The 24,690-nt window shown below is 37.2% G+C and overlaps 1 protein-coding gene across 5 annotated transcripts in view; it reads left to right on the forward strand.

Moving 5' to 3' along the window:
- The window catches only part of Dip2c (disco interacting protein 2 homolog C), a 420,838-nt gene that overhangs the window by 267,993 nt on the left and 128,155 nt on the right, over positions 1–24,690 (forward strand). For all 5 annotated transcript variants that reach the window (XM_055603910.1, XM_055603914.1, XM_055603911.1 and 2 more), the window contains 5 exons: positions 3,326–3,460; positions 11,102–11,221; positions 12,555–12,752; positions 17,836–17,927; positions 20,230–20,340. In XM_055603910.1, coding sequence (XP_055459885.1) covers positions 3,326–3,460; positions 11,102–11,221; positions 12,555–12,752; positions 17,836–17,927; positions 20,230–20,340 — 656 coding nt within the window. The remainder of the gene's footprint in view (positions 1–3,325; positions 3,461–11,101; positions 11,222–12,554; positions 12,753–17,835; positions 17,928–20,229; positions 20,341–24,690) is intronic.

Raw genomic sequence — 24,690 nt, forward strand, 5'->3', positions numbered from 1 at the left:
TTCATTCATTCATTCATTCATTCATTCATTCATTCATTCATTCATTCCTTGTTTCTTCCTTCTTTCCTTCCTTTTTTCTTCCTTCCTTTACAAAATATTTATTTGCTTGTGGATTGCTTGTTTGTTGGTTTGTTGGATATGCATATTGAGAGTACATGTACACCATGGAACATACGTGGAGGTCAGAAGACAACTTGAGGAAGTCTGTTGTCTCTTTCCCACTTGGGGGCTCCAGATATAATAACGATGTCATCAGACTTCCTCAGTAATTCACTGAGTCATCTCTCTGGCCTGATCTCACTTTCTGATGAGGCTATCAGTTATAATGGGATGCCAATAGCTTTGTTTTTTTATGTAACCATCTTCTAAATACCTCACCCTAAATATATAGCCACATTCTGATGTACTGAGAATTGGACTGCAAGCTGAGAATTCAGACCATGAAAGAGCAGTTACTCTTAGGAAGAAACATGGTGAATAGTCTGTTTAGGAGTGTATTACCACCTTTGACTCTACAAACCATCCCATGATTCAAGCCTCAAATACCAACTGAATATAACTGGCTGTTGAATGTGCCTGTGTACGTCATAGAATGGCACACTGTTGAGAATCTCTCCTCCAGTACAAGTGTGTGTATGCAATGATAATGAAGTACAGCACTGGTGTATGTGTATTTCCTTCCCTCCCACTGTACAGGTGAGTATAAGCGAGGTGTCCCCTCCATTTTATAAAATAGGAAACAAAGGCATGGAAGCTTGATTACAGAGCTTAGACCCATGTGATTCAGTCCTTTGCATATTTCTCAAACCTCTTGTTCAAGGATTTGGAATCAAGGGCTCCACGGTTGTCCATTTGAAGCTTTCTCAGGAAGGCAGACTACTCCCTCCCAGCTACCAGTCTTTCTCCAACAGTGTTGCATAGTATGTGCAAGGTAATTTCTGTAGAAATTTAGTTCTTATCCACATGTTTAATATTTGTGTATTTTGCCTACTTGACAAAATTTATTTGTAATACCCCTCCAAAGAGTGGAGCGCTTTCTGTCATTCATGAACATGCAGAATCCCAAAACTCTTGTTGCCTGAAGTGTACATTTGTATCTAAGGTCCAACAGGGTAGCCTTCACCTCCTTAGTTTAGTTCTCTGACTATAAAAGTATATCTTTTTAAAGCTTGTTTGATGCCATGTTTTCCTATGTGGTGTTTTTGAGTGTTTATTGGTTCAAGCTTGTATGAAACAGAAGCTTACTATAAAGTTAAAGTGGGCAAAGAAAAAAGATTTTTCTGTATGGATATCACTGTGGTAGTTTGAGTAAGAATGGCCTCCATAGGCTCATATATTTGAGTGCTTGGTTACCAGAGAGTGACACTGTTGATGAGACCTGATAGTCTAGGGTCAAATAGAAAGGGAGGAGGACCTCCCCTATCAGTGGACTAGGGGAGAAGCATAGGGGAAGAAGAGGGAGGGAGGGTGGACTAGAGAGGAGATGAGGGAGGGGGCCATAGTCAGGATACAAATTAAATAAATTGTAATAAATGATAATAATTTTTTAAAAAGAAAAAAAAGGGTTAAGATGTATGGCCTTGTTGGAGGAACTGTGTCACTGAGGGGTGAGTTTTGAGGTTTCAAAAGCCTGTGCTGGGCCAGGGAGGTGCACTCTCCCTGCCTGCAGCTCAAGGTGAAGCTCTCTAGTACTCCTCTAGCACCATGCTTGCTCCTGTGTTCCTGTTATGATAATAATAGACTAAGCTTGAAATTAAGCCAGCCCCCAATTAAATGATTTCTTTTGTAAGAGTGTCTTGGTCATGGTGTCATAGCCACAGCAATAGGACAGTGACTAAGACAGTCACCTTCAATAGCCCAAAACTATATACTTTTAACATTGAGCTGTATAAAGGAAGCAATCTAAGGTTTCCATGTAACATGCCTTAATGAATCAAAATGCATTCTGATATGCACTGTTAGAACTAACATATGTATAATTCATTGATCATCTCTTGATGTGGTTTTCTTGATGCCTTAATAATTTCAAAAGTTGTTCTATTACTATTTAACCATTTAAGAGCTTAACTCTGAACCCTGTAGGGGAGGTTTGCACAGTTCCTTAGCCATGTGTACTGGATAGTTTTATTACAAGTTGACACAAGTTAAAGTCATCTAAGAGGAGGAAACCTCATTTAAGAAAATGTTTCTACAGGATTGGACTGTAGGGCATTCTTTTAATTAGTGATTGATGAGGGAAGGCACCACCCAAAATGGTCTCTGGGCTGGTCATCCTGGATTCTATAAGAAAGCAGATTGAGCAATCCAAGGGATATAAGCAGCACCCCACCATGGCTTCTGTATCATCTCCTGCCTCCATATTTCTCCTTTTTTGAGTGCCTATTCTCAATTATTTGATGATGAACAATGCTATAGAAGTGTTAGCCAAATAATCCCTTTCTTCCCCAAGTTTCTTAGGTCAAGATATTTCATCACAGCAATAATAACCCCAAATAAGATAGCCATGGCATGACACTTAATACATATTAGATTATAAGCTTTTGAGCTACTATTTAGGATTATTCGTGTTTTAATTAAAATAGATAACTATTTCTTGATGCCTCTCACCATTTACCAGGACTATCATGAGAATTTTGCATGTATTAATTTGTTGCATCTACCCAATCTCTAAGAGGGTCATGATTATTGCTTCAATTTGACAGGTAGGAAAAGAAGCACAGAGAGATTAAATGCTTTCCAGGATCTCCTGGTATCAACAATGTTGTCCTTTAAGTCTTAGGCACTCTGGGTTAAAACTTGAGTTATTTGTTGCCACTGTTGTCACAGAAAAAAATGTGTCTTCTATGAACAAATACTTAGCTCATAATATGTGATTCTTTGGTTATGTGAGACATTACTCTGGTTAAAATGCTACAGTGATTCATTGATCTTACTCTTGTTAGAAAATAAAATCAGAATATTTTACCTGTTTTTCTCTAGAGATGGCATATATTGTCTTATCTTAAATTAATCTTAAATTACCTTAAAATTAATCACTTTTGTTTAGGGAGTTCTGTGGCCAACTTTGGTTTAGAGTGATCTTTCTTCTTTTTTGTTCTCTAAGGCATGACCTTTTCATATATAGGCCTAGGCTGGCCTCAAAACTTAGGATCTTCATTGTATCTGCTTTCAAATGTTATAAATACAGGTTTGTGTCACCGTGTTGGGTCAAAGCAATCCTTTTGTGTAAGTTTGTCACTTTCTAAACATTGTTGAGGCCCTATTACTTAGGCTTCGGAGTAACCATGAGGTTCACCAGAAAATTGTCTCCTGTGCTTCTTTACAGAAAATCATTCTGCACCTCCTGATGTAACAACATACACCTCAGAACACTCAATACAAGTGGAAAGGCCGCAGGGCTCTACCACATCCCGGACAGCACCAAAGTATGGCAATGCTGAGCTCATGGAGACTGGGGATGGTATGTCTTATAGTGAGCTGCTTCCTCCTGCGTGAACTTTATGCTTCTGTCCTTACTATGACAATTGGCCTTTTTGAGTGAATGTGCTACTTCTAGATATTCATTCCATATCAGTTTTTTCAGGAACTTTCTTAAAAGGTGACCTGACTGAAAAATTAAGTTATCTCCAAATTGTGTAAGAACTTCTCCTTATAAAAACAGAATGTAAATATTGCAGTAATTTATCCATGAGAAGAAAAAGATTTAATTCAGTGCTAATGATTTTCCTAATGTCTAACTAATGTTGGTTGAGTCATTAGAGTCTTTAAGAAATTACAGTACAAGTGTTAAGAACTTGAATAGCTACTTCAGAGGAAAATGAACTTAAATAGAAAAACAAAGTCATTTACAGGGTTATCGTCATGGCTTTGATAAAATACAGACTGAAAGGTTTCTCCTCGTCTGCATACTTTTAATCTTGATGACTTTTAGTAATATGAGTAGTGCCCAGTATTCAGTACAAATTCGCAAGCCTCAGATATGAACTTTCTGCTGTATTCTATTTTAATTGTGTTTTATTCCTGCGAGGGTCATAAAAGTTAGCATAGGATTTGCCAGTAAAATTAAACTTTTTATTTTATGAAAAATGAGCAAAACAATACCAACATGCCACAGTCCATGTACCTTATGGTGTTTATTGAAGTTGCCGTGATAACTAGGTGGTTCACAATTAAATATCTAGCTCTGGCCACATCTTTAATAAGCAGCATACTGTCTTCAGCATGGTTAAAGTTCTAATATTTGTTTTTTGTTGTTGGTGGTGGTTTTTTTGTTTCCTCCAGTTTCTAATTTATTACATTAAGTTCTTTTGTATAGTAAGTATAGTCAACATTAGGTCATTCAAGTATGATACTGATTTTTTTCTAGTACTTCTGATTATTTTTTTCATCCACAATTGTTCTTACAAAGAACACACATAGGTTATTTATTTCTCCAGATCGAGAATAAAACACAATTTTAATGCAGACTGTACCAGTTCCCACCTTCAGATAACTGCCCCAAAAGGGAGGAACGAGAGCATGGTTGAAAACACTGAACTAAAGCAAAATCACAATACTACAAGGCAAACTACAAATCTTCTAACTCTGCATCTAACATCAAAGGACTATTTGGATGTTGTACTTCTCCCAGCTTTGTGGCATGCAACATACATCTCTCTCCTGTACTGTTTCTACTTCATATGTGAAGTTTTCCTCAGCAGACATCCCATTACTTTGGAGTCTTCAGTGCAATATAGGCTACACTTTCATAGCTCTGGGCCTCCAGACACTTCTGACACATTCCTGGCCTTAATGATTTTCTTTATCATTGGAAGAAGATTTACAACCCCCTTTGTCCTGTATATGCTTTGATAAAGCCAGAACCAATTGGCTGAAGTTCCCAATATTGCTGCCTGCTGTTTTCTGGAATCTGGCTCCTATTTGAATTATATTTGCATAAGCTTTGACTTGTTGAAGCTTTTTTAGGTGGAGAAAAATGCCTCAGGTTTTCTTTCTTTTACCATTTTCGGGAACCTATTGGGAACCATTGTTTTCAAACCACTACACAAATTAAGAATCTGCCAACATATCTACCAGTAGCTTAATCAATGTCAACCCAATGTTTTTTAGCAGTAGCATTGAACTTCTAGCTACATTTACATAATACAACTGGAGTTTGGGTGGTGAGGCTAGCCTTTAACAGCTGAGCCATCTCTCCAGCCCATACTGGAATTTTTTTTTAATTCTTTATTAATTACACTTTATTCACTTTGTATCCCCCCTGTGGTTCCCTCCCTCTTCCTGTCCCAATCCCTCCCTTCCTCCACCCTCTGCATGCATGCCCCTCCCAAAGTCCACTGATAGGGAAGGTCTTCTTTTCCTTCTGATCCTAGTGAATTAGGTCTCATCAGGAGTGGCTGCATTGTCTTTTTCTGTGGCCCGGTAATGCTGCTTCCCCCTCAGGGGGAGGTAATTAAAGAGCAGGCCAATCAGTTCATGTCAGAGACAGTCCCTTTTCCTATTACAATGGAACCTACTTGGATACTGAACTGCCCGGGGCTACATCTGTGCAGGGGTCTTAGGTTATCTCCATGCATAGTCCTTGGTTGGAATAGCAGTCTCAGGAAAGACCCCTGTGCTCAGATTTTTTGGTTCTGTTGCTCTCCTTGTGGAGTTCCTGTCCTCTCCAGATCTTACTGTTTCACACTTCTTTCATAAGATTCCCTACACTCTGCTCAAAGGTTCCCTATAAGTCTCAGCATCTGCATTGATAGTCTTCAGGGCAGAGCCTTTCCAAAGGTCCTCTGTGTCAGGCTCCTGACTTGTTCCCTCTTTTCTCCTTCTTCTGATGTCCAGCCTCTTTGCCTTTCTGGATAGGAATTGAAGATTTTAGCAAGAGTCCTCCCTCTTGATTAGTTTCATTAGGTGTACAGATTTTAGTAGGTTCATCCTATATTATATGTCTATATGAGTGAGTATATACTGTGTGCATCTTTCTGCTTCTGGGATAGCTCACTCAGGATGATCTTTTCCAGATTCCACCATTTACCTGCAAATTTTATGATTTCCTTGTTTTTTTATTGCTGAGTAATATTCCATTGTGTAGATATACCACAATTTGTGCATCCATTCCTCTATTGAGGGGCATCTGGGCTGTTTCCAGCTTCTGTCTATTACACATAAGGCTGCTACAAACATGGTTGAGCAAATGTCCTTATTGTGTACTTGAGACTTTTGGGTATATGCCTAGGAGTAGTATAGTTGGATCTTGAGGAAGCACTATTTCTAGTTGTCTGAGAAAGCGCCAGATTGCTTTCCAGAGCGGTTGTACAAGTTTACATTCCCGCCAGTAGTGGAGGAGGATTCCCCTTTCTCCAAAACCTCTCCAGCATGTGTTGTCCCTTGAGTTTTTGATCTTAGCCATTCTGATGGGTGTAAGGTGAAATCTTAGGGTCGTTTTGATTTGTATTTTCCTGATGGCTAATGAGGTTGAGCATTTCTTTAAGTGTTTCTCTGCCATTCGATATTCCTCTATTGAGAATTCTCTGGTTAGCTCTGTACTTCATTTTTTAATTGGATTACTTGATTTTTTGCTGTTTAACTTTTTTAGTTCTTTATATATACTGGATATTAGTCCTCAGTCAGGTTGGTGAAGATCCTTTCCCAATCTGTAGGCTGTCGTTTTGTTCTGTCGACAGTGTCCTTTGCTTTACAGAAGCTTTTCAGTTTCATGAGGTCCCATTTATTGATTGTTGCTCTTAGAGCCTGTGCTGTTGGTGTTCTGTTCAGGAAATTGTCTCCTGTGCCAATGAGTTCAAGAGTCTTCCCCAATTTTTCTTCTAAGTGGTTTAGTATGTTTGGTTTTATGTTGAGGCCTTTCATCCACTTGGACTTTAGTTTTGTGCAGGATGATAAGTATGGATCTATTTGCATTTTTCTACATGTAGACTTCCAGTTAGACCAGCACCATTTGTTGAAGATGCTGTCATTTTTCCATTGAATGGTTTTGGCATCTTTGTCAAAAATCAGGTGTCCATAAGCATGGGGATTTATGTCAGGGTCTTCTATTTGATTCCATTGATCACCAGTCTGTTTCTATGCCAGTTCCATGTAGTTTTTATTACTGTTTCTCTATAGTACAGCTTGAGATCAGCTTGACCTCCTGAAAACCTTTTACTGTAGAGAATTGTTTTAGCAATTCTGGGTTTCTTGTTGTTCCATATGAAGTTGAGAATTTTTCTTTCAAGGTCTGTAAAGAATTGTGTTGGTAATTTGATGGGAATTGCATTGAATCTGTAGATTGCTTTTGGTAAAATGGCCATTTTTACTATATTAATGCTGCCAAGCCATGAGCATGGGAGATCTTTCCATCTTCTGATATCTTCTTGTAATTCTTTCTTCAGAGACTGGAAATATTTTTCATACAAGTCTTTGACTTGCTTGGTTAGGTTTACACCAAGGTACTTTATGTCATTTGTGGCTATTGTGAAGGGTGTTGTTTCCCTAATTTCTTTCTCAGTCCTTTTGTCTTTTGTATACAGGAGGGCTACTGATTTTTTTTTTCAGTTATTTTGTATCCAGCCACTTGGCTGAAGGTGATAATCAGCTGTAGGAGTTCCCTGGTAGGATTTTTGGGGTCACTCAGGTATACTATCATATCATCTGCAAATAGTGATATTTTGACTTCTTTCTTTCCAATTTGTATCCCCTTGATCTCCTTCCATTGTCTTATTGCTCTAGCAGGGACTTCAAGAACAATGTTGAAGAGATACGGAGAGAGTGGACAGTCTTGTTTTGTCCCTGATTTCAGTGGGAATGATTTAAGTTTCTCTCCATTGTGTTTGATATTTGCTATAGGCTCGCTGTATATTGCCTTTACTATGTTCAGGTGTATGCCTTGTATCCCTGATAAGACTTTAAACATGAATGGATGTTGGATTTTGTCAAATGCCTTTTCAGCATCTAAGGAGATGATCATGTGGTTTTTCTCCTTCAGTTTGTTTATGTGGTGGATCACATTGATGGATTTCCACCCCTGCATGCCTGGGATGAAGCCTACTTGGTTGTAGTGGATGATATCTTTCATGTGTTCTTGGTTTCGGTTTGCAAGTATTTTGTTGAGTATTATTGCATCAGTGTTCATAAGGGAGATTGACCTGAAATTCTCTTTCTTTGTTGGGTCTTTGTGAGGTTTAGGTACTAAGGTGACTGTGGCTTCATAGAATGAGTTTGGTGGTGTTCCTTCAGTTTCTATTTTGTTGAATAGTTTGAAGAGTATTGGTGTTAGCTCTTCTTTGAAGTTCTGGTAGAATTCTGTGCTGAAAACATCTGGCCCTGGCCTTTTTTTGCATGGTAGACTTTTGATGACAGCTTCTATTTCCTTAGGGGATATAGGACTATTTAATTGGTTTACCTGGTCTTGATTCAGCTTTGGTATGTATAATCGATCAAGAAAATTGTCCATTTCATTTAGATTTTCAAATTTTGTGGCATATAGACTTTGGAAGTAAGACCTAATTATTGTTTGGATTTCTGCAGTGTCTGTGGATATGTCCCCCTTTTCATTTTTGATTTTGTTGATTTGGATAGTTTCTGCCTTTTAGTTAGTTTGGCTAAGGGTTTGTCTATGTTGTTGATTTTCTCAAAGAACCAGCTTTTGGTTTCATTGATTCTTTGGATAGTTTTATTTGTTTCTAATTGATTGATTTCAGCCCTGAGTTTGATTATTTCCAGCTGTCTACTCCTCTTTGGTGTGTCTGCTTTTTTTTTTTTTTCTAGGGCTTTTAAGTGAGCCATTAAGTTGCTTGCATGCGATGTGTCGAATTTCTTCTTGAAGGCACTTAGTGCTATGAACTTTCCTCTTAGCACTGCTTTCATTGTGTCCCAGAAGTTTGGGTATGTTTTGCCTTCATGTTCATTGAATTCTACGAAGTCTTTAATTTATTTCTTTATTTCTTCTCTGACCCAGCTGTCATTTAGAAGCAAGTTGTTCAGTTTTCATGGGTGTGTAGGCCTTTTACTATTTTTGTCATTGAGGTACAACTTTAGTCCATGGTGATCAGATAGAATACAAGGGATTATTTCAATCTTCTTGTATCTGTTGAGGCTTGCTTTGCGATCAACTATATGGTCTATTTTGGAGAAGGTTCCATGAGGTGCTGAGAAGAAGGTAAATTCTTTTGTTTTTGGGTGTAAGGTTCTATAAATATCTGTCAGGTCCATTTGATTCATGACTTGTGTCAGAGTTATTGTTTCTTTGTTTAATTTCTGTTTTGTTGACCTGTCCTTTGTTGATAGTGGGGTGTTGAAGTCTCCCACTATTAATGTGTGGAGATCTATGTGTGGTTTAAGTTTTATTAAAGTTTCTTTTACAAATGCGGGTGCCCTTGCATTTGGGACATAGATGTTCAGGATTGTGATGTCTTCCTGGTGGATTTTTCCCTTGATGAACATGAAGTGTCCTCTATTTCTTTTGATTAATTTTGGTTGAAAATCTACTTTATTAGATATTAGAATGGCTACTCCTGCTTGCTTCTTGGGTCCATTTGCTTGGAAAACCATCTTCCATCCCTTTACTCTCAGGTAATGTCTATCTTTGTAATTTAGGTGTGTTTCTTGTATGCAACAGATTGTTGGGTCTTGTTTACGCATCCATTCTGTTAGTCTGTGTCTTTTTATTAGAGAATTGAGTCCATTGGTATTGAGGGAGATTAATGAGCAGTGGCTGTTAGATCCCTTGATATTGATGTTGGCTGTGGTAATTTGTTTGTTTGTTTGGCTACTTTTTGTTTTGCTGTACGGAGGTTATTTATTTCCTCTCTCTTCTTGAAAGTAGTTAGTTTTCTTGGGTTGTATTTTTCCTTCTAGTATCTTTCGTAATGCTGGATTTGTATGTAGGTATTGTTGAAATTTGTTTTTGTCGTTGAATATCCTGTTTTCTTCGTTTATGAGGACTGAGAGTTTTGATGGGTGCAGTAGCCTAGGCTGACATCTATGTTCTCTTAGGGTCTGCATGTTCTCTTAGGCTCTTCTGGCTTTCATAGTTTCTGTTGAGAAGTCAGGTGTGATTCTGATGGGTTTGCCATTATATGTTACTTGGTCTTTTTCCCTTGTAGCTTTTAGTATTTTTTCTTTGTTCTGTATACTTACTGTTTTGATTATTGTGTGACGGGAGGATTTTCTTTTCTGGTCTAATTTATTAGGGGTTCTGTAGGACTCTTGTATTCTTATAGGCCTCCCTTTTAAGTTGGGGAAATTTTCTTCTATGATTTTGTTGAAAATATTTTCTGGGCGTTGGAGGAGGGAATCTTCTTTTTTCTCTATTCTATTATCCTTAGGTTTTGTTTTTTTATGTTGTCTTGGATTCCTTGGATGGTTTGTGTCAGTAATTTTTTAGATTTATTATTTTCTTTGATGGATACATAGATTCCTTCCATTGTATCTTCCACACCTGAGATTCTAATATTTCTTATTCATAAATATACATTAAAACGATAGCCATCCTATTTCTTACAGAATTGGCTGTCCTTCTATCATACCGAGTTGGCTAGTTCTACAATATAACCATTGTTGAAACTGATTATTGATATTATTCTTGTCATTATTTTTAATACTTTTGTCATCTTTGAAATATGGCAAGGTTCTGAATTAAATATCTGTCAGAACTGGATAAATCCTGACTACTGTATGTAGTCCAGTGTTCCTACTCTACACACCCTCACTTCAGTCACACCCAGGGTCTTTACTAACATTCGCACCTACGCTTCTAAATCGCTGGTCTTGGATTCATCTGAACCAAATTGATTGGAACTAATTGATGAGACAATACTATGTTTAGATATTGAGAGTTATGGCTATTTTTACATGTTTTCAGAGTTATAATTATTTTTCTGTTCTAAAAGTGTATTTTAAGACAAAAAATTTGTTTGATGTGATGAGGGTACAGATCAGCGCTTTAACACTTTTTCTAGCATGGATAAGGCCTTATGCTATATTCCTACTACAGGAAACAAAAGTATTGTTATTTGGGAATTTTTTTCATATGTTCTCTTATTTTTTCCAGAGTTTTTTTATTTTTTATTTTTTTATTAATATTATTAACACTGTGGTTCCTATTTTTCAGGTGTACCAGTAAGTAGTCGGGTATCAGCAAAAATTCAGCAGCTTGTTAATACTCTTAAACGACCGAAGCGGCCACCATTACGGGAATTCTTTGTTGATGACTTTGAGGAATTGTTAGAAGGTAATTTTTTTCTACCTCTTTTATGACGTTCTATAGTTCTTTATATAATGCTGCATTCTGAGTAAAGTGACTTTATTTTGTTAAGAGTGGTAATCTTGTCTTCCCTCAATAACAGAGTTCTAAGTCAGAGTGTAGGTTGCTGTTCCCACTGCATATCTGAATGGTACACCAAGTACTGAGCAGTTAGAGCTTTGAATCCATCTGCCCCCTCAGTGGAATGTAACTCTGTTCTGTGATTTAGGCCTCTTCGTAAGGACTTAGTGCCATGATATCAAAGCAAAATGAAATGATAGCAATCCTTGGCTCAAAGCCAAAGGTTACTTTCTACACAAGTTGATGAGATTGGAGAAGCATTCTGGGGACTCTGTCCCCACCTTATTTAGAATGAATGGGGAGGCTTCAACTAGATAAAATTGAAACAAAATAGATCTGTTTTTGGATCAAACCCAAGCTTCTTTTTATTTGTGAACTGAATTTAAGACTTATCTGAGGAATGGGGAGATAGATGCCTAAGGGGATAAAGTACTTGGGTACAAGTGTGAAGATAGGATTTCAGATCACTAGAACTCATGTACAATGAGGTTTTGGAAAGTACAGATGAGATCACCAGAGAAATCTGGTGAGTGACACTAGCCTCATTTGTGAGTTCTAGGTTGAGGAATACTGGAAGACAATTGCTCACATCAATCTACAGCCTGCACATGCACACCATGCATACACACACATGAAAATGGAAAAATGTATGGAAGACTCAGTTGGTTTTCTGGATAGCAGGTTGAAGTAATAACTCAAACTCTGACAGAATGCTTTTCTAGAAATAGGGGAAATGATTTCAGTTTCGTACCTATCTAAACTAAAAGAAAGGGGACAGTGTATTCTTTTGATGAGGCATTTAGTTTTACTCATGAAAATACTTTCACCGTGCTTTTGTTATTCAGAGTATTTGTAGACGATTTCTGCCTGTACTTACCATTCAAAGGGAAAAATATAATGTAAGAGTTGAGCCTTTTGGAGTTTTGAATACTGTGTGCTAACAATTAGAACTTTAAACCCATGCATTTAAATGTGAGACTGTAGGCATATGGTTCGGTTTTGTCTGTTATCCACAAATGTTCTCACACCCACCTAAGTTTTCCATTCTGTGTTGCCTTGGAAATTGTTAAGAGTTCAATGCTTTTGTTACATCCAGAATGGTTTGATTCTAGAAAAGCACATTTGCTTTCAGCTGATACATTTATGGTTTAAGTATGAATCTCTTAGTTTTTTGTTATAAACAACTAAAAAAAAAAATCATACTAAATGAATGTATTTTTCTTTAAAATCTTGTATTTAGTTCAACAACCAGATCCAAACCAACCAAAGCCAGAGGGCGCCCAGATGCTGGCCACAAGAGGGGAGCAGTTGGGAGTAGTCACAAACTGGCCACCCTCTTTAGAAGCTGCACTACAACGATGGGGGACCATCTCACCGAAGGCCCCCTGCCTGACCACTATGGACACAAATGGAAAACCTCTGTACATCCTCACTTATGGTAATCCCATAATGTCACTTATAGAAATCCTATAAGGTTCACTCTCCGTCCTTTGGTATCCCTGCACATAAATGCTACTGAAGGGAGGAGGAAAAAACACATTTGGGTGACGCATTTATGTTTGGGTTGCCTTTTTTGTTTCTGATTTAAAAGTAGTTGAAAATTTAAATAAATTTTTAGTAAAATTTGTGTTGGGATTTCAATATTTGCACTTTACTTTTAGAATTCTGACTTTTTAAACTTCAGAGATTTTAATCTTCTATTATTTCAACATTTAGATTCACAGCATTTATGATTGTGTCTGATTGGCTCCACTTTCACATCTGTCACTCAGAAACAGCAAAATCTGGATACACAGTACAAAAAGCCAGAGAAACAGGTTTCGCTTAATTCTTCTCACAGTCTAGTTAATGCAGACTAAACTTTTGCACATGGCCAGCTGTGCTTGAGAGTGGTCTTTTTCTTAGTCTCATCACCATGGAGAATACAGATTACAGTTATTTTCATACTACTGGCTTCAGCTTTACAAAGAATTAATAAACTCCATAGCTACAGGAACAAATTACATATGCATGTATGACATTAGACAGTGCCTTTTTTTTTTTTTTTTTGACTGTGGCTTTGTTTTTGTATCACAAACACTTTGGATAATTTTGAGGATAGAGCTTGAGTTTTAAATTAGTCACCAAGGTTAAGAGTCAGATGTTATGTTAAGTAATGGAACTAAGAAGAACCCAGCATTTTGGAAGTGGTACCACAGGTGTACCTGTACATTTCATACCAAAGTGGGATTTTGGCTTAGGAGTATTTGGGGTTTGGCAGTATTTTTTTACAGTCCCTTTATATTTGTGGCTATTTTGGACACTTTAAAATAGATAGAAAATATTATCTGTGATTTAGCATGAGCTTTGGTGTGTGTGTGTGTGTGTTTTAAGTGTGTTGTTAGAAAAGAGAAGACTTTTTCTGTGTGACCCTCATGCCTGGCCAAATTAATTCTGAAACCTAATTATGTATTTGGAGTTGTTGATGCTTTACAGCCAATGCCTCCTACTTGTGTATGTGTGTGTGTCTGTTGAGGGTAGGGCCAACCCTAGCACCAACTTTTGTGTTTGTTCCAGAAGTTGTGTGCATTCTGGTGACCTGCAATCATTGACTAAGTTTAAGAAGATTAAGTTTGTGCTGTACACTGGCGCAGCACTTTGGCTTGGGAAGTCAGAGTCGAATGAAACTGAGTTCTCAAGAAGTCTATCATACAAGAGTAAAACTGTGGCTCCTCGCTGTTGACTGTTTGCGGAAGCTAGTACTTGCTTCTTTGCCCTTCTGATAAGGCTATGATAAGTTTGAGGTACAAGAAATAGATTTTTGCTTTGAGCAATATTTATTCTTACGTATGCATCAGACCTGTACCCAGAATGTTGTAACTCCTGCTTGTAAGTCAGTTATATTTTGCTGTATTTTAACATTGTCAGTCATATGCGAGGGGGTCAATCTTCATTTTTGCTTGTTAAGAATATATTACAAAGTAAGTATTCAAATGTAAGATATTTTTAAATCTTACCTTATACGTATGTAAGTGTTGGCTGACACAATGAATACTATACATGAGTGTTATCTGTGAGAAACAAAAATAAATGAACCATAAATTGGTTATTTCTGAGAAAACACAAAGAAAACAAAGCTCATTAAATATGAGTTGTTCTAATGCCTAAGCAAATTGATATAATTGAAGGGCTATAGTATTTAAAGCCTTCAAGTATCCCTATATCCCCAAATTTACTTTTCTGTCAAGTCCGAAGGCAGCAGAATTCTTGTCTGAAAAATTTAGACTTATTTAGTAGAAAGCATAGAGTAAACTTACAAGAGATCTGATACTTGTCTTCAAATTGCAATAGAAATAGGAAGTATATGAAATAGCACCCATGAAACACCATAATCTTAATTACTGAAAATAAACCATGCTGTACAGTGCTTTTTTTTCATTTCTCACATGGTAGAAACTACCATCTTTATACCCTACTTTTGTTTTGTTAACATACCTTTAAGTACATTTTGCTTTTCTAATTCATAAGCGTTCCTATTTATCTTTTATTTTAAAATATCTAATATCCATACATCCATGTGACATATTTTGATCAAATCTATTTCCCATTCTTTTCCTTTCAGTTCCTTCCCTATCTCTACTACCTATTTTTACTCACAGCTTAATGTGCTTATTTTTTTTTCCTCTGATACCCACTGAGTTCATGTAGAGCTATCTGTATATGCATGGCCGTAGGATCATATACTGGAGCATGTGTAGCTTCTCAGGGCCTGAGTCCCTGAAGAAAACTGACTCTTCTGACCCTAGGAGACATTAGTTGCCAATAGCTCGTCAGGTAGAGGATGGAACTTCATGAGCTCCTCCTCATCCATTCTGAGTTACTTTAGGTATGGCAAGGATTTAGCTGCCTGAGTTAGGAATATATGGTCTTCCTACCACCTTACTGTTGTTGCTGGTAAGTCTGTCCTATTCTTGCTCCAGTTCTATAGATGATGTGCACTTCTAATAACTGTATTACCCCTTCCATTTCCATTTGTGTTTTTTCTCTGCAGTTACATTCTCTGCACAGTAGTCTAGAACTGATTAAAATCCAAGAGAAGCTAAAGAGATTCATCCTTATCAACCACACTGGAAGTGCTTATTCTCTTTGATTTATACTGGCAACTGTACTTATTCAGTTTCCTTTTCTGTGAAAATTACAAGATGTAAAAATACTAAGTATATTTGAAGAATTTTGCTCAAAGTTTGCATTTTACACTTTTCATGAGAGTATGTAAAACTAGGTTGTGTGTGATTGCATAATGATAACAACTTCTAAGAGTCTCAGCAGAAAATGAAGTTGAAGCATTAGCTAACTGTAATAGTTTTAATTGACTGGTTTGTTTACAGCATATTACTTTTTCTTTGATTCAGTGACAACAAATTGAAATTACTCAGCTAGAATAGTTCCCTAGTTTTGTTCACAGTAAGGAAGGTCTGAAGTCTTAAAATATTTATGAAAAAAAAACCCAACTCCTGTATTGTTTCTCGTGAGCTGATGATCATTGACAGATAAGTGTACTCCCCAAATAAGATATCAAGTGACCTTATAGATCTCTAGGGTTGAGATGAGGAAGAGAACATGAATGAAATCTTAACATCTAATAATGTAATACTTAAAAGTTATGTTGAGTTGCATACCATGAATGTGGACTTGATTGGTTCTTACCTATGACATTAATGACCTTCCCCCGCTAGGTATTTAGCATATACTGAGAATCAGGAATTATTCTGGGAATTAGATTAATGAGAGATAAAGCATTCTCCTTGCTCACTATCCACTAAGGGGCACATAAGTAGACAAATACTGTGAATGGTAAATAATAGCAACATTAACTCTGGTAGCTACAGTTCTAATATGAAATAAAACAAAGTTTTTTTTATTATTATTATTATTTGCTTTGGTTTGGTTGGTTAGTTTTTTTTTCTTTTTTTATTATTATTATTTTATTATTAATTACACTTTATTCATTTTGTATCCCCCCATAAGCCCCTCCTTCCTTCCCTCCCGATCCCACCCTCCCTCCCCTTTCTTTCTGCATGCAGTTTTTTAATTAAAAAAAAATGTGTTATAAGCCAAAGAAATTTCTGTTTACCCAAGAAAAATAGACATTGACTATATTGAGATGTAATTAGATTGATCTGCATTATATAACTTTTACATGAATGTTTTGGCTAGAACTTTGATTTATTTTGAAAGCTTTTAATAGTTGAGTATCTTAGACTGTGCTGTAAAATGCCTTATGCATGAGAGTACTCTCTTTAGATTTGAAGTCTGTTTTCCTTTACGTTCATGATATGTTCATGATTACCTGGAAATGTAGGAGCATAGGATTAAGGCTTGGAATGTCAAAGTCTTTCAGAGTTTATTTCTGTTATTAAATAAAATTTCTAGAAACTTTTAAGGGAAAAAAACCTGCCTTGAAACTTAACATTTTTTTATATTTGCATTTGACTTAAAATTTTTTCTAGAGTTCAGAATTTTAAAATTGATTATAAAAATTTGCATTTTTTTCAAGTGCATAGGTTCTTCATCCAAAATCTCCAATCTCCAAGATTAGAAAATGTTCACTCTGAGAAGTTTACAGCTTGCAAGGGATCAGGCTTTGAATGACCAGTCGGAGCAATTTTTACCGAGTTTGTGTTCATTGCCCAAGACAGTGCACCATTAAGAGATGGATAGAGCTTTTAATACTCTCACTGGGATGCCACATCAATCCAATAGAAATACAGATTTTTAAAAAATTTTAAGCTACGACTTTATAATAAGTGCTTCATATACTAAGAGGAATTAAAAAATGTTAAGGCCTTGTTCTGATTATCCTCTGGTAATGTGACTGTCTTTAGTACTTATTTTCTATCCTGATTGTAGGAACTTAAATGAAAACTAAAAACAACAAAAATAAAAATAAAAACAAAACCTTGGGTAAACTTTGTCTGTGAGAGAGGATATTTCAGATCCTATCCTTACCATCTTGTGGCTGTATACTATTAATTAATGAGAAACTTGTGGCCTCATGTCCCATCAACTCCTTCCTTGTCATAGGCCAAGCATAATACAGGCTAAATATGCTAAAATTAAAATTTCCTGTCTCTCTCTCCTCTCCCTCTCCTCATTCTCTCCTTTTTCCTTCTACCTTCCCTCCCTCCCTCCTTCCCTCCCTCCCTTCCTCCCTTCTCCCTTCCTTCCTTCCCTCCTTCCCTCCTTTTCCTCCCTCCCTCCCTTCTCCCTCCATATGCTTCTGTCTCTCTCTGCTATTTTTTTTAATGTCTACTACTACTTCTTAGTGTATTTTTAGCTTTCAGTTTTATAGTATTTTTCCTGTCCCATTTTTTATCAGTAATTTCCCATGTGACAGTTATTTCCAACAATATATACTGAGCAGAATAGATGTATGAACTAGACTCCAAAAATGCTCAGTAGTTTAATAATTCACAGTTGTGTGTAGCTGAAAAATGTGTGTATATTGTTAAGTTGTTTGTGTGTTTTTGCTTTATCAACAGGAAAACTATGGACAAGAAGTATGAAGGTTGCTTATAACATTCTACATAAACTAGGTACAAAGCAAGAGCCTATGGTACGACCTGGAGACAGGGTAAGTGAGGTTCAAATAACTAGACAACCTCTCTTTTACAATTCCCGAATTTAGCCTGTCCTTCCTCCTTAGTAGAGTAAGGTTGGACATGAAAGGCAAGTATGCATTCTTTAGGATTAGGTGTGACCATCAGATTGGGAAGTTTGGTGTATTTTGCTGTTTTAATCAGTTTCCTTAGACTTCTTGGACCACTTTGTGGGAAGAAATCATATGTGGCAGGTAGTCACCTGGGAACATTACAAATGTATAATTGTCTCTTGTATCTTTATGAGCCTTTGCATCTGAAAATGTGCTATCAGTACACACTGACTTCCTCAAATGAAGACAGATACACATTAGTCTCAGAGAATCAGTTTTGTTGATATGCTTACAAATACATAATTTTGTTCTTTTTCCGACTTGTTTTCTAGCCATGTAGAAAAGAGATAATCTATTTCAAAACTTAATTTTGCTTTTACCAACTATCCTGTATTACGGAAGAGTCACAATGACCAAGTTAAGATTTTACTCCTGACTTCATAACTGCCCTCAGGATACTTTTAAGCCAGCCTATTTATCTTGGATATTAAAAATGCTAGACAAATGTTCTTAACAAAATTAATAAGGCCTATGTAGAACATTTTTAAAGAAACCAATTAGAACTCCAAAATAAAAAACTTCCCAAATGATGTGTATATGCTAAATAATTGGATTTCTGTGCCTGTGAAAATACACCCACATGGTTTGTAAAGAGTTAACACTGAAGGTACAGCAGCATGCTAGAGGAGCTTATGTGATAACAGAGACTTCATCCTGAAGGGCATAGTGGCAATCCAAATAAACAAAACTAAAAAATAAAACAAAAACAGCAACAACAAAAAAAATAAATAAATAAACCAACCAAACAAAAACTTCTTATCATATAGGAAACCCCTTCTAACCAAGTAGGAAGGAACATTTAGAGAGCATTGGGTAGGATAAATAATTAATTTGGCTATGCTGCAAACAGTTATGTGCCACATAGTGATAATCAGTGACAGTTTGCATGTAGGATGACCATCCCAGAAGATACTGCTTAAGGAAGTCATAGTCTTTCTAGTTTGCATGAGTAGATTTTTCTGATACTTTTATAATTATAAACCACCTAACACATTTCTTAGAAGGTATATCCATACCAAAACTGTCTCAGTTCTTTTAAAAAGGTATGGAGAAATTGGCGCATATTTATTACCTATGAATATAAAGGAAACACAATTTTAAAAGAATATGCTGAAAATGTGAAAACATATTAAGAAACTTTGTGTCAAATTCCAGGGAACACAGGAAGATGTGAAAGGTAAATATGGAAAATGAAAGGAATCAAAAAGAAAAAAAAACTGTTATTCTTAGGATTTGGCATAATTACAGAGTTTTGGAAAATTCTATTTTAAAATTACATTCAGCGTTATTGTGTGGTGGGTTTTATTCTACTCTTGGAGTGGCTAAACTGAGCAAGTGGATGAGCATGGGAAGACCAGGTACTATGAAATACTTACAGCAGGAGATAGTGAGCATACCCATCAGCATTAAAAGTCTGATGTTGAAATTAATGCCAGGGCTGATAATGTGAGGATTACATATTTATAGACACATGTGATGTGTCATGCTTCACACTGCACTCTGTAAACCCTATGTCATTTGCCCTTTATTATGACAATCAGGTGCAGTTTATATTATTGCTCTTTTTCCTTTTTCCATATAAGGAAAAAGGTTTAGAGAGGCCAAAATTGCTCATAAGATCCCAGAACTAAGAAATAACTTAGGACCTGAATTAAATTCAACTGAATCTAGCTCCCAAGCTTTTGCCCATCTACCTGAAGAATTATATAAGCATTTAATTTTAACTGTGAGAACTATATCAGAATACACAGTTATTTATATAGATGAGTGAAAAGAGTTAAAACCCATATATTATGCCCATTGTTTTTATTTATATGAAAATTACATGGCTATGGAAGATAAGAAGCAAAGAGTAAAATGAGCTATTGTCTGGTAATGGTACTGTAGTTGAGAGCTGTTAATGTTTCTCTTCCATGTAAGATGAAGAAAAAGTATGGGGTAGTTTTTAAAATATCTTTTACTATTCGTTTTACAGAAAACAATTTTCTCAGCATCTATCACTTTTGAAATAGATTCTTGCTCTGTAGCTTGTGCTTGCCCTGAATTTATAGTCCTTCTTTCCTAGCTTCCTCAGTGGTCTGACAGGCCTGTACCAATGTGCTGGGGGCTTGGAGTTTTCATCCTGTTATCTGTGGAAAGATAAATCCTGCTGTTGTGTCTCCAGGTGGCTCTAGTGTTCCCTAACAATGACCCTGCTGCTTTTATGGTGGCCTTCTATGGTTGCTTGCTGGCTGAAGTTGTTCCTGTCCCCATTGAAGTGCCACTCACAAGAAAGGTAAAGAACTTGTTTTCAGTTAAGCTCTATTAGAGGGAAGTAACAGGCTCAGTGGCAAGTGAATGTGCAGACTACAGTTTTGTAAATGGCTTTTTATCTTCGCTGTGCAAGAGCAGTCACATGTTCTCACTGTCTTTAAGGCTCAGAACACATGTTCATCAGGTTCATCTATTACATGAACAGTTATTCACACACACAGCGTGTTTCATCTGCAGGTGTGCAACTTCTCAGAGGTGGAGCTTAAGTTTATTTTATAGCACAGCATGGAACTGTCTTATCTCAACTTATTATGAACCATTTTCTCATTCCTTAGTGTCACTGCATAGAAAGCCCAGGTACATGATAGTTCTTTGACTTATCTTGATTGTGGGTGGTAGTTTTTATTTGTGTTTAGTTGTCCTGACATTGTCAAGTCCCAGGTTCACCTCTGATGACTAAAGTTGCTGTTTCTCTTTATAGAGTATTCTTACTCTGGGACCAATAAGAAGCTAATAGTGTGTAGTTGTTTAATCACCTGTCTAATTGACAGTCCCTAATATGACCTGCTGTCTGCAGTCAAACTCTTGTGTTAGTGTTTTTAGGAATCTCTGTACCATTTCTTGGGATTTCACTCTTGTCTTCACCTGTTACTGTTTGCCTGTTTGATAAAAAGCCGTGCCAATGGGTGTGAAATAATCTCCCTGTAGTCTTAATTTGCATTTCCCTGACAGTTCTGCTGAACTTTCTTCCCTGCCCATGCATGTAGAACATAGTGCCTGTGCACAGTTTTCTTATTTTTACTTGACTTTTCTTGCTTGGTTACAATTAGAAGTGAAATAACACAAGTGTGTGAGTAGGTGATAAAGTATGTGAAGCCTAATGCTTGCATCTGCCTGTTCAATGGCCACTGGAGTTGCCTTAAAGTCCCTATTGAACATCCGTCATTCTTAGTCCTAAATATTGTTTAATGCCTAAGTAACAACTTGCTTTCATTTTTTTCCCTTTATTTCTGGTAGTGAAATGGAAACATCTAGGTATCTTTACCAGGAGAAGTTGGTGACTCGACTTATAGCTTGTAAACAAGACAGGGGAAGAGGACAAGAGAAAGCAAACCTATAACCTTGTTAGTGGGGACTTGAATTGTCACTGTATATGTGGAAAAAGACTGTCACTATCTCATGGTATCTGAACCTATATGTATTTCTGTCAGCCAAATGGATTTGCTAACCCGAAAAGTAGGCTATGCCAACATGTCCTTGAGGAACAAAGGCTATACACTGGTGTTGATGGTCTGGATACAAAGTGATAGTGACTGCAAAGACCCAGCCAGGCTGGCAGAATGAAGAATCTGACTGTATGTCAGTGATGAGAGGACAGAACAGGTTTACTGGGCCAGACCAGGTTCTGGCCTGGTCACTCCCTTTCTGCTGTAACTTGAACAGGTGCGTAACAGCCAAAAGGATCTGTTGCTGCCTGAGCCTTTGTCTTGCTTGCTCCAGAGAACTCAAATCATAGATGTTTGGTTGCTTATGTTAGTAAATGTTTCCAAAAGGGATGGGTTATGTGGCACTTTCCTGTAAATCCAGCAAGAGGGATACTAAAACGGATGAGGTCAGTTGGGCTACTGAATGAGATTGTGTCTGAAAACAAACAAACAAAAACAAGCAATGTTTCCAATACCATTTCAGATAGAACCAATGGAAGGAGCAATGCCAGAGTCTTGCATATTTTACCACTTAAGGCAAACACAGTGGCATGTTGAGAGAGGCACTCAGTAGACTTGGGATCTTGAACCACAGGAATAGAAGGAAAATAGGAGTGGAGCTGCTGAGGGTAAAAGGAGATGAGCAGCTGCCTGCCAGGGTGAGGAGGGGCTGCTTTAAAAATGGTATCCCTTGGCTAAAGTGCTATTGTATACATAATGTATCAGATACTTTCTTATATGCCAGTGTGTGGTATGTGAGTGTCCTGATGTGTATGAACATAGAAATATGTATTTGAGCATATATATGACCCTTATGTGTATTCATATGTGTGATACTGTGTGTGTGTCTTATGCTGGGTTTCTTGGGTATAAACATTTTTATGAATATGTATTTTATAGTGAGGATAATTGTAGAATTGATGGGGTCAGCATGGTTAAAACTCTAATTATTAACATTAGATTATTTACACATGAGGATTTCTTATCTCCATCTTTGTGTGTGCTTGAAGGTTTCCATTATAAACCCAGATAAAATTGATAACGGAAAAGACATTAATTGATCTATTTTACTAGTGATAAGGAATATTGATTATGATGTGAGGAGTTACTGCCACAGAGGACACACACAAGGAATTTCTAAACAGTAACATTATCAGCTTTTTCTATCTTGGAGAAATGTTTGGAAATTAATAGAAATATTTGAATTTGGGTTTTTTTAATTTTTAATTTTATTTTTATTAATTACAGTTTATTCACTTTGTATCCCAGCTGTAGACCTCTCCCCGACCCTCTCCCAATTCCTTCCCTTCCTTCCTCTTTTCCTATGCCCGTCCCCCAGTCCAATGATAGGGGAGGGCTTCCTCCCCTTCCATCTGACCCTAGTCTATCAGATCTCATCAGGACTGGCTTCTTTGTCTTCCTCTGTGGACTGGTAAGGCTGCTCCCCCCTCAGGTGGAGGTGATCAAAGAGCCAGCCCATAAGTTCATGTCAGAGATGGTCTCTGGTCCTATTATTGGGGAACCCTCTTGGACACTGAGCTACCATGGGCTACTTCTGTACAGGGGTTCTAAGTTATCTCCATGCATGGTCCTTGTTTGGAGTATCAGTCTCAGAAAAGACCCCTGGACCCAGATTTTTTGATTCTGTTGCTCTCCTTGTGTAGCTTCCTCTAGGTCTTTCTATCTCCCCCTTCTTTCATTAGATTCCCTGCAATCTTCAAAAAGTTTGGCTATTAATCTCAGTATATGTTTTGATGTCCTGCTGGGTAGAGTCTTTCAGAGGCCACCTATGACAGGCTTCTGTCCTGTTCCCTGTTTTCTCCCTCTTCTGATGTCCATCTCATTTGCCTTTCTGAATGAAGATTGAGCATCTTACCAGGGTCCTCCTTCTTGATTAGCTTCCTTAGGTGTACAGATTTTAGTATGATTGTCCTATATTACATGTGTAATATCCACTTATAAATGTGTGTATACCATGTGTGTCTTTCTGTTTCTGGGATACCTCACTCAGGATGATCATTTCTGGATCCCACCATTTGCCTGCAAATTTTATAATTTCTTTGTTTTAAATGGCTGAGTAGTATTCCATTGTGCAAATGTACCACAATTTCTGTATCCATCCCTCAGTTGAGGGGCATCTGGGTTGTTTCCAGGTTCTGGTTATTACAAATAAAGCTGCTATGAATATGGTTGAGCTAATGTCCTTGTTGTATACTTGAGCATCTTTTAAAAAATAAACTCACACACTTATGGACACCTGATTTTTGACAAAGATAGAAAACCATACAATGAAAAAAAGATAGCATCTTCAACAAATGGTGCTGGTCTAACTGGATGTCTATGTGTAGAAAAATGCAAACAGACCCATTCTTATCACCCTGCACAAAACTAAAATCCAAGTGGATCAAAGACCTTAACATAAAACTAGACACACTAAACCACTTAGAAGAAAAATTGGGGAAGAGCCTTGAACTCATTGGCACAGGAGACAACTTCCTGAACAGAACACTAACAGCACAGGCTCTAAGATCAGCAATCAATAAATGGCACCTCATGAAACTGAAAAGCTTCTGTAAAGCAAAGGACACTGTCATCAGAACAAAAAGACAGCCTACAGATTGGGAAAGGATCTTCACCAACCCTATATCTGACAGAGAGCTAATATCCAAATATATAAAGAACTAAAGAAGTTAAACAGCAACAAATCAAGTAACCCAATTAGAATTTGGGTTTTCTTAAACATGGAGAAAGTTACAAACTTTGGTCTGCTACCCTTAATCTGGGGAGTGTCGGGGAGTTGTGGGGACACAAGGCTGCCTGTCCTCCTCTCTGAGTTTGTCTGCATACTTGCTCTTACCTGGGAAGAAACTACCTGTGAGAACCATGCTTATTTTTAGGGGCAAAGTTTTTTGGCAAATGATGTCAAGGTCAGAGTGTGTGTCTTGGAGCATTTATCTCATTTCACATCCTGAAATGATGTGTTGTGGTAACTTTCCCTGGTTTGGTCTGTTATCCAGCCAGATGGAGGCAAATACCTTTCCAGAGACCTTGTAGACCATAGGAAGCAATTGCTGCTGTGTAGCTTGTATCTTTTTACCCTGTCCTTGGGTCAGGAGCAGAGACTCTGAGCACCAATAAGTTCTTTTCTTGACCCTTGTTTTGATGTA

This window comes from Psammomys obesus, unplaced genomic scaffold (genome assembly GCF_907164565.1).
Source record: "Psammomys obesus unplaced genomic scaffold, mPsaObe1.curated_primary_1811, whole genome shotgun sequence".
NCBI classification, from domain to species: Eukaryota; Metazoa; Chordata; class Mammalia; order Rodentia; family Muridae; genus Psammomys; species Psammomys obesus.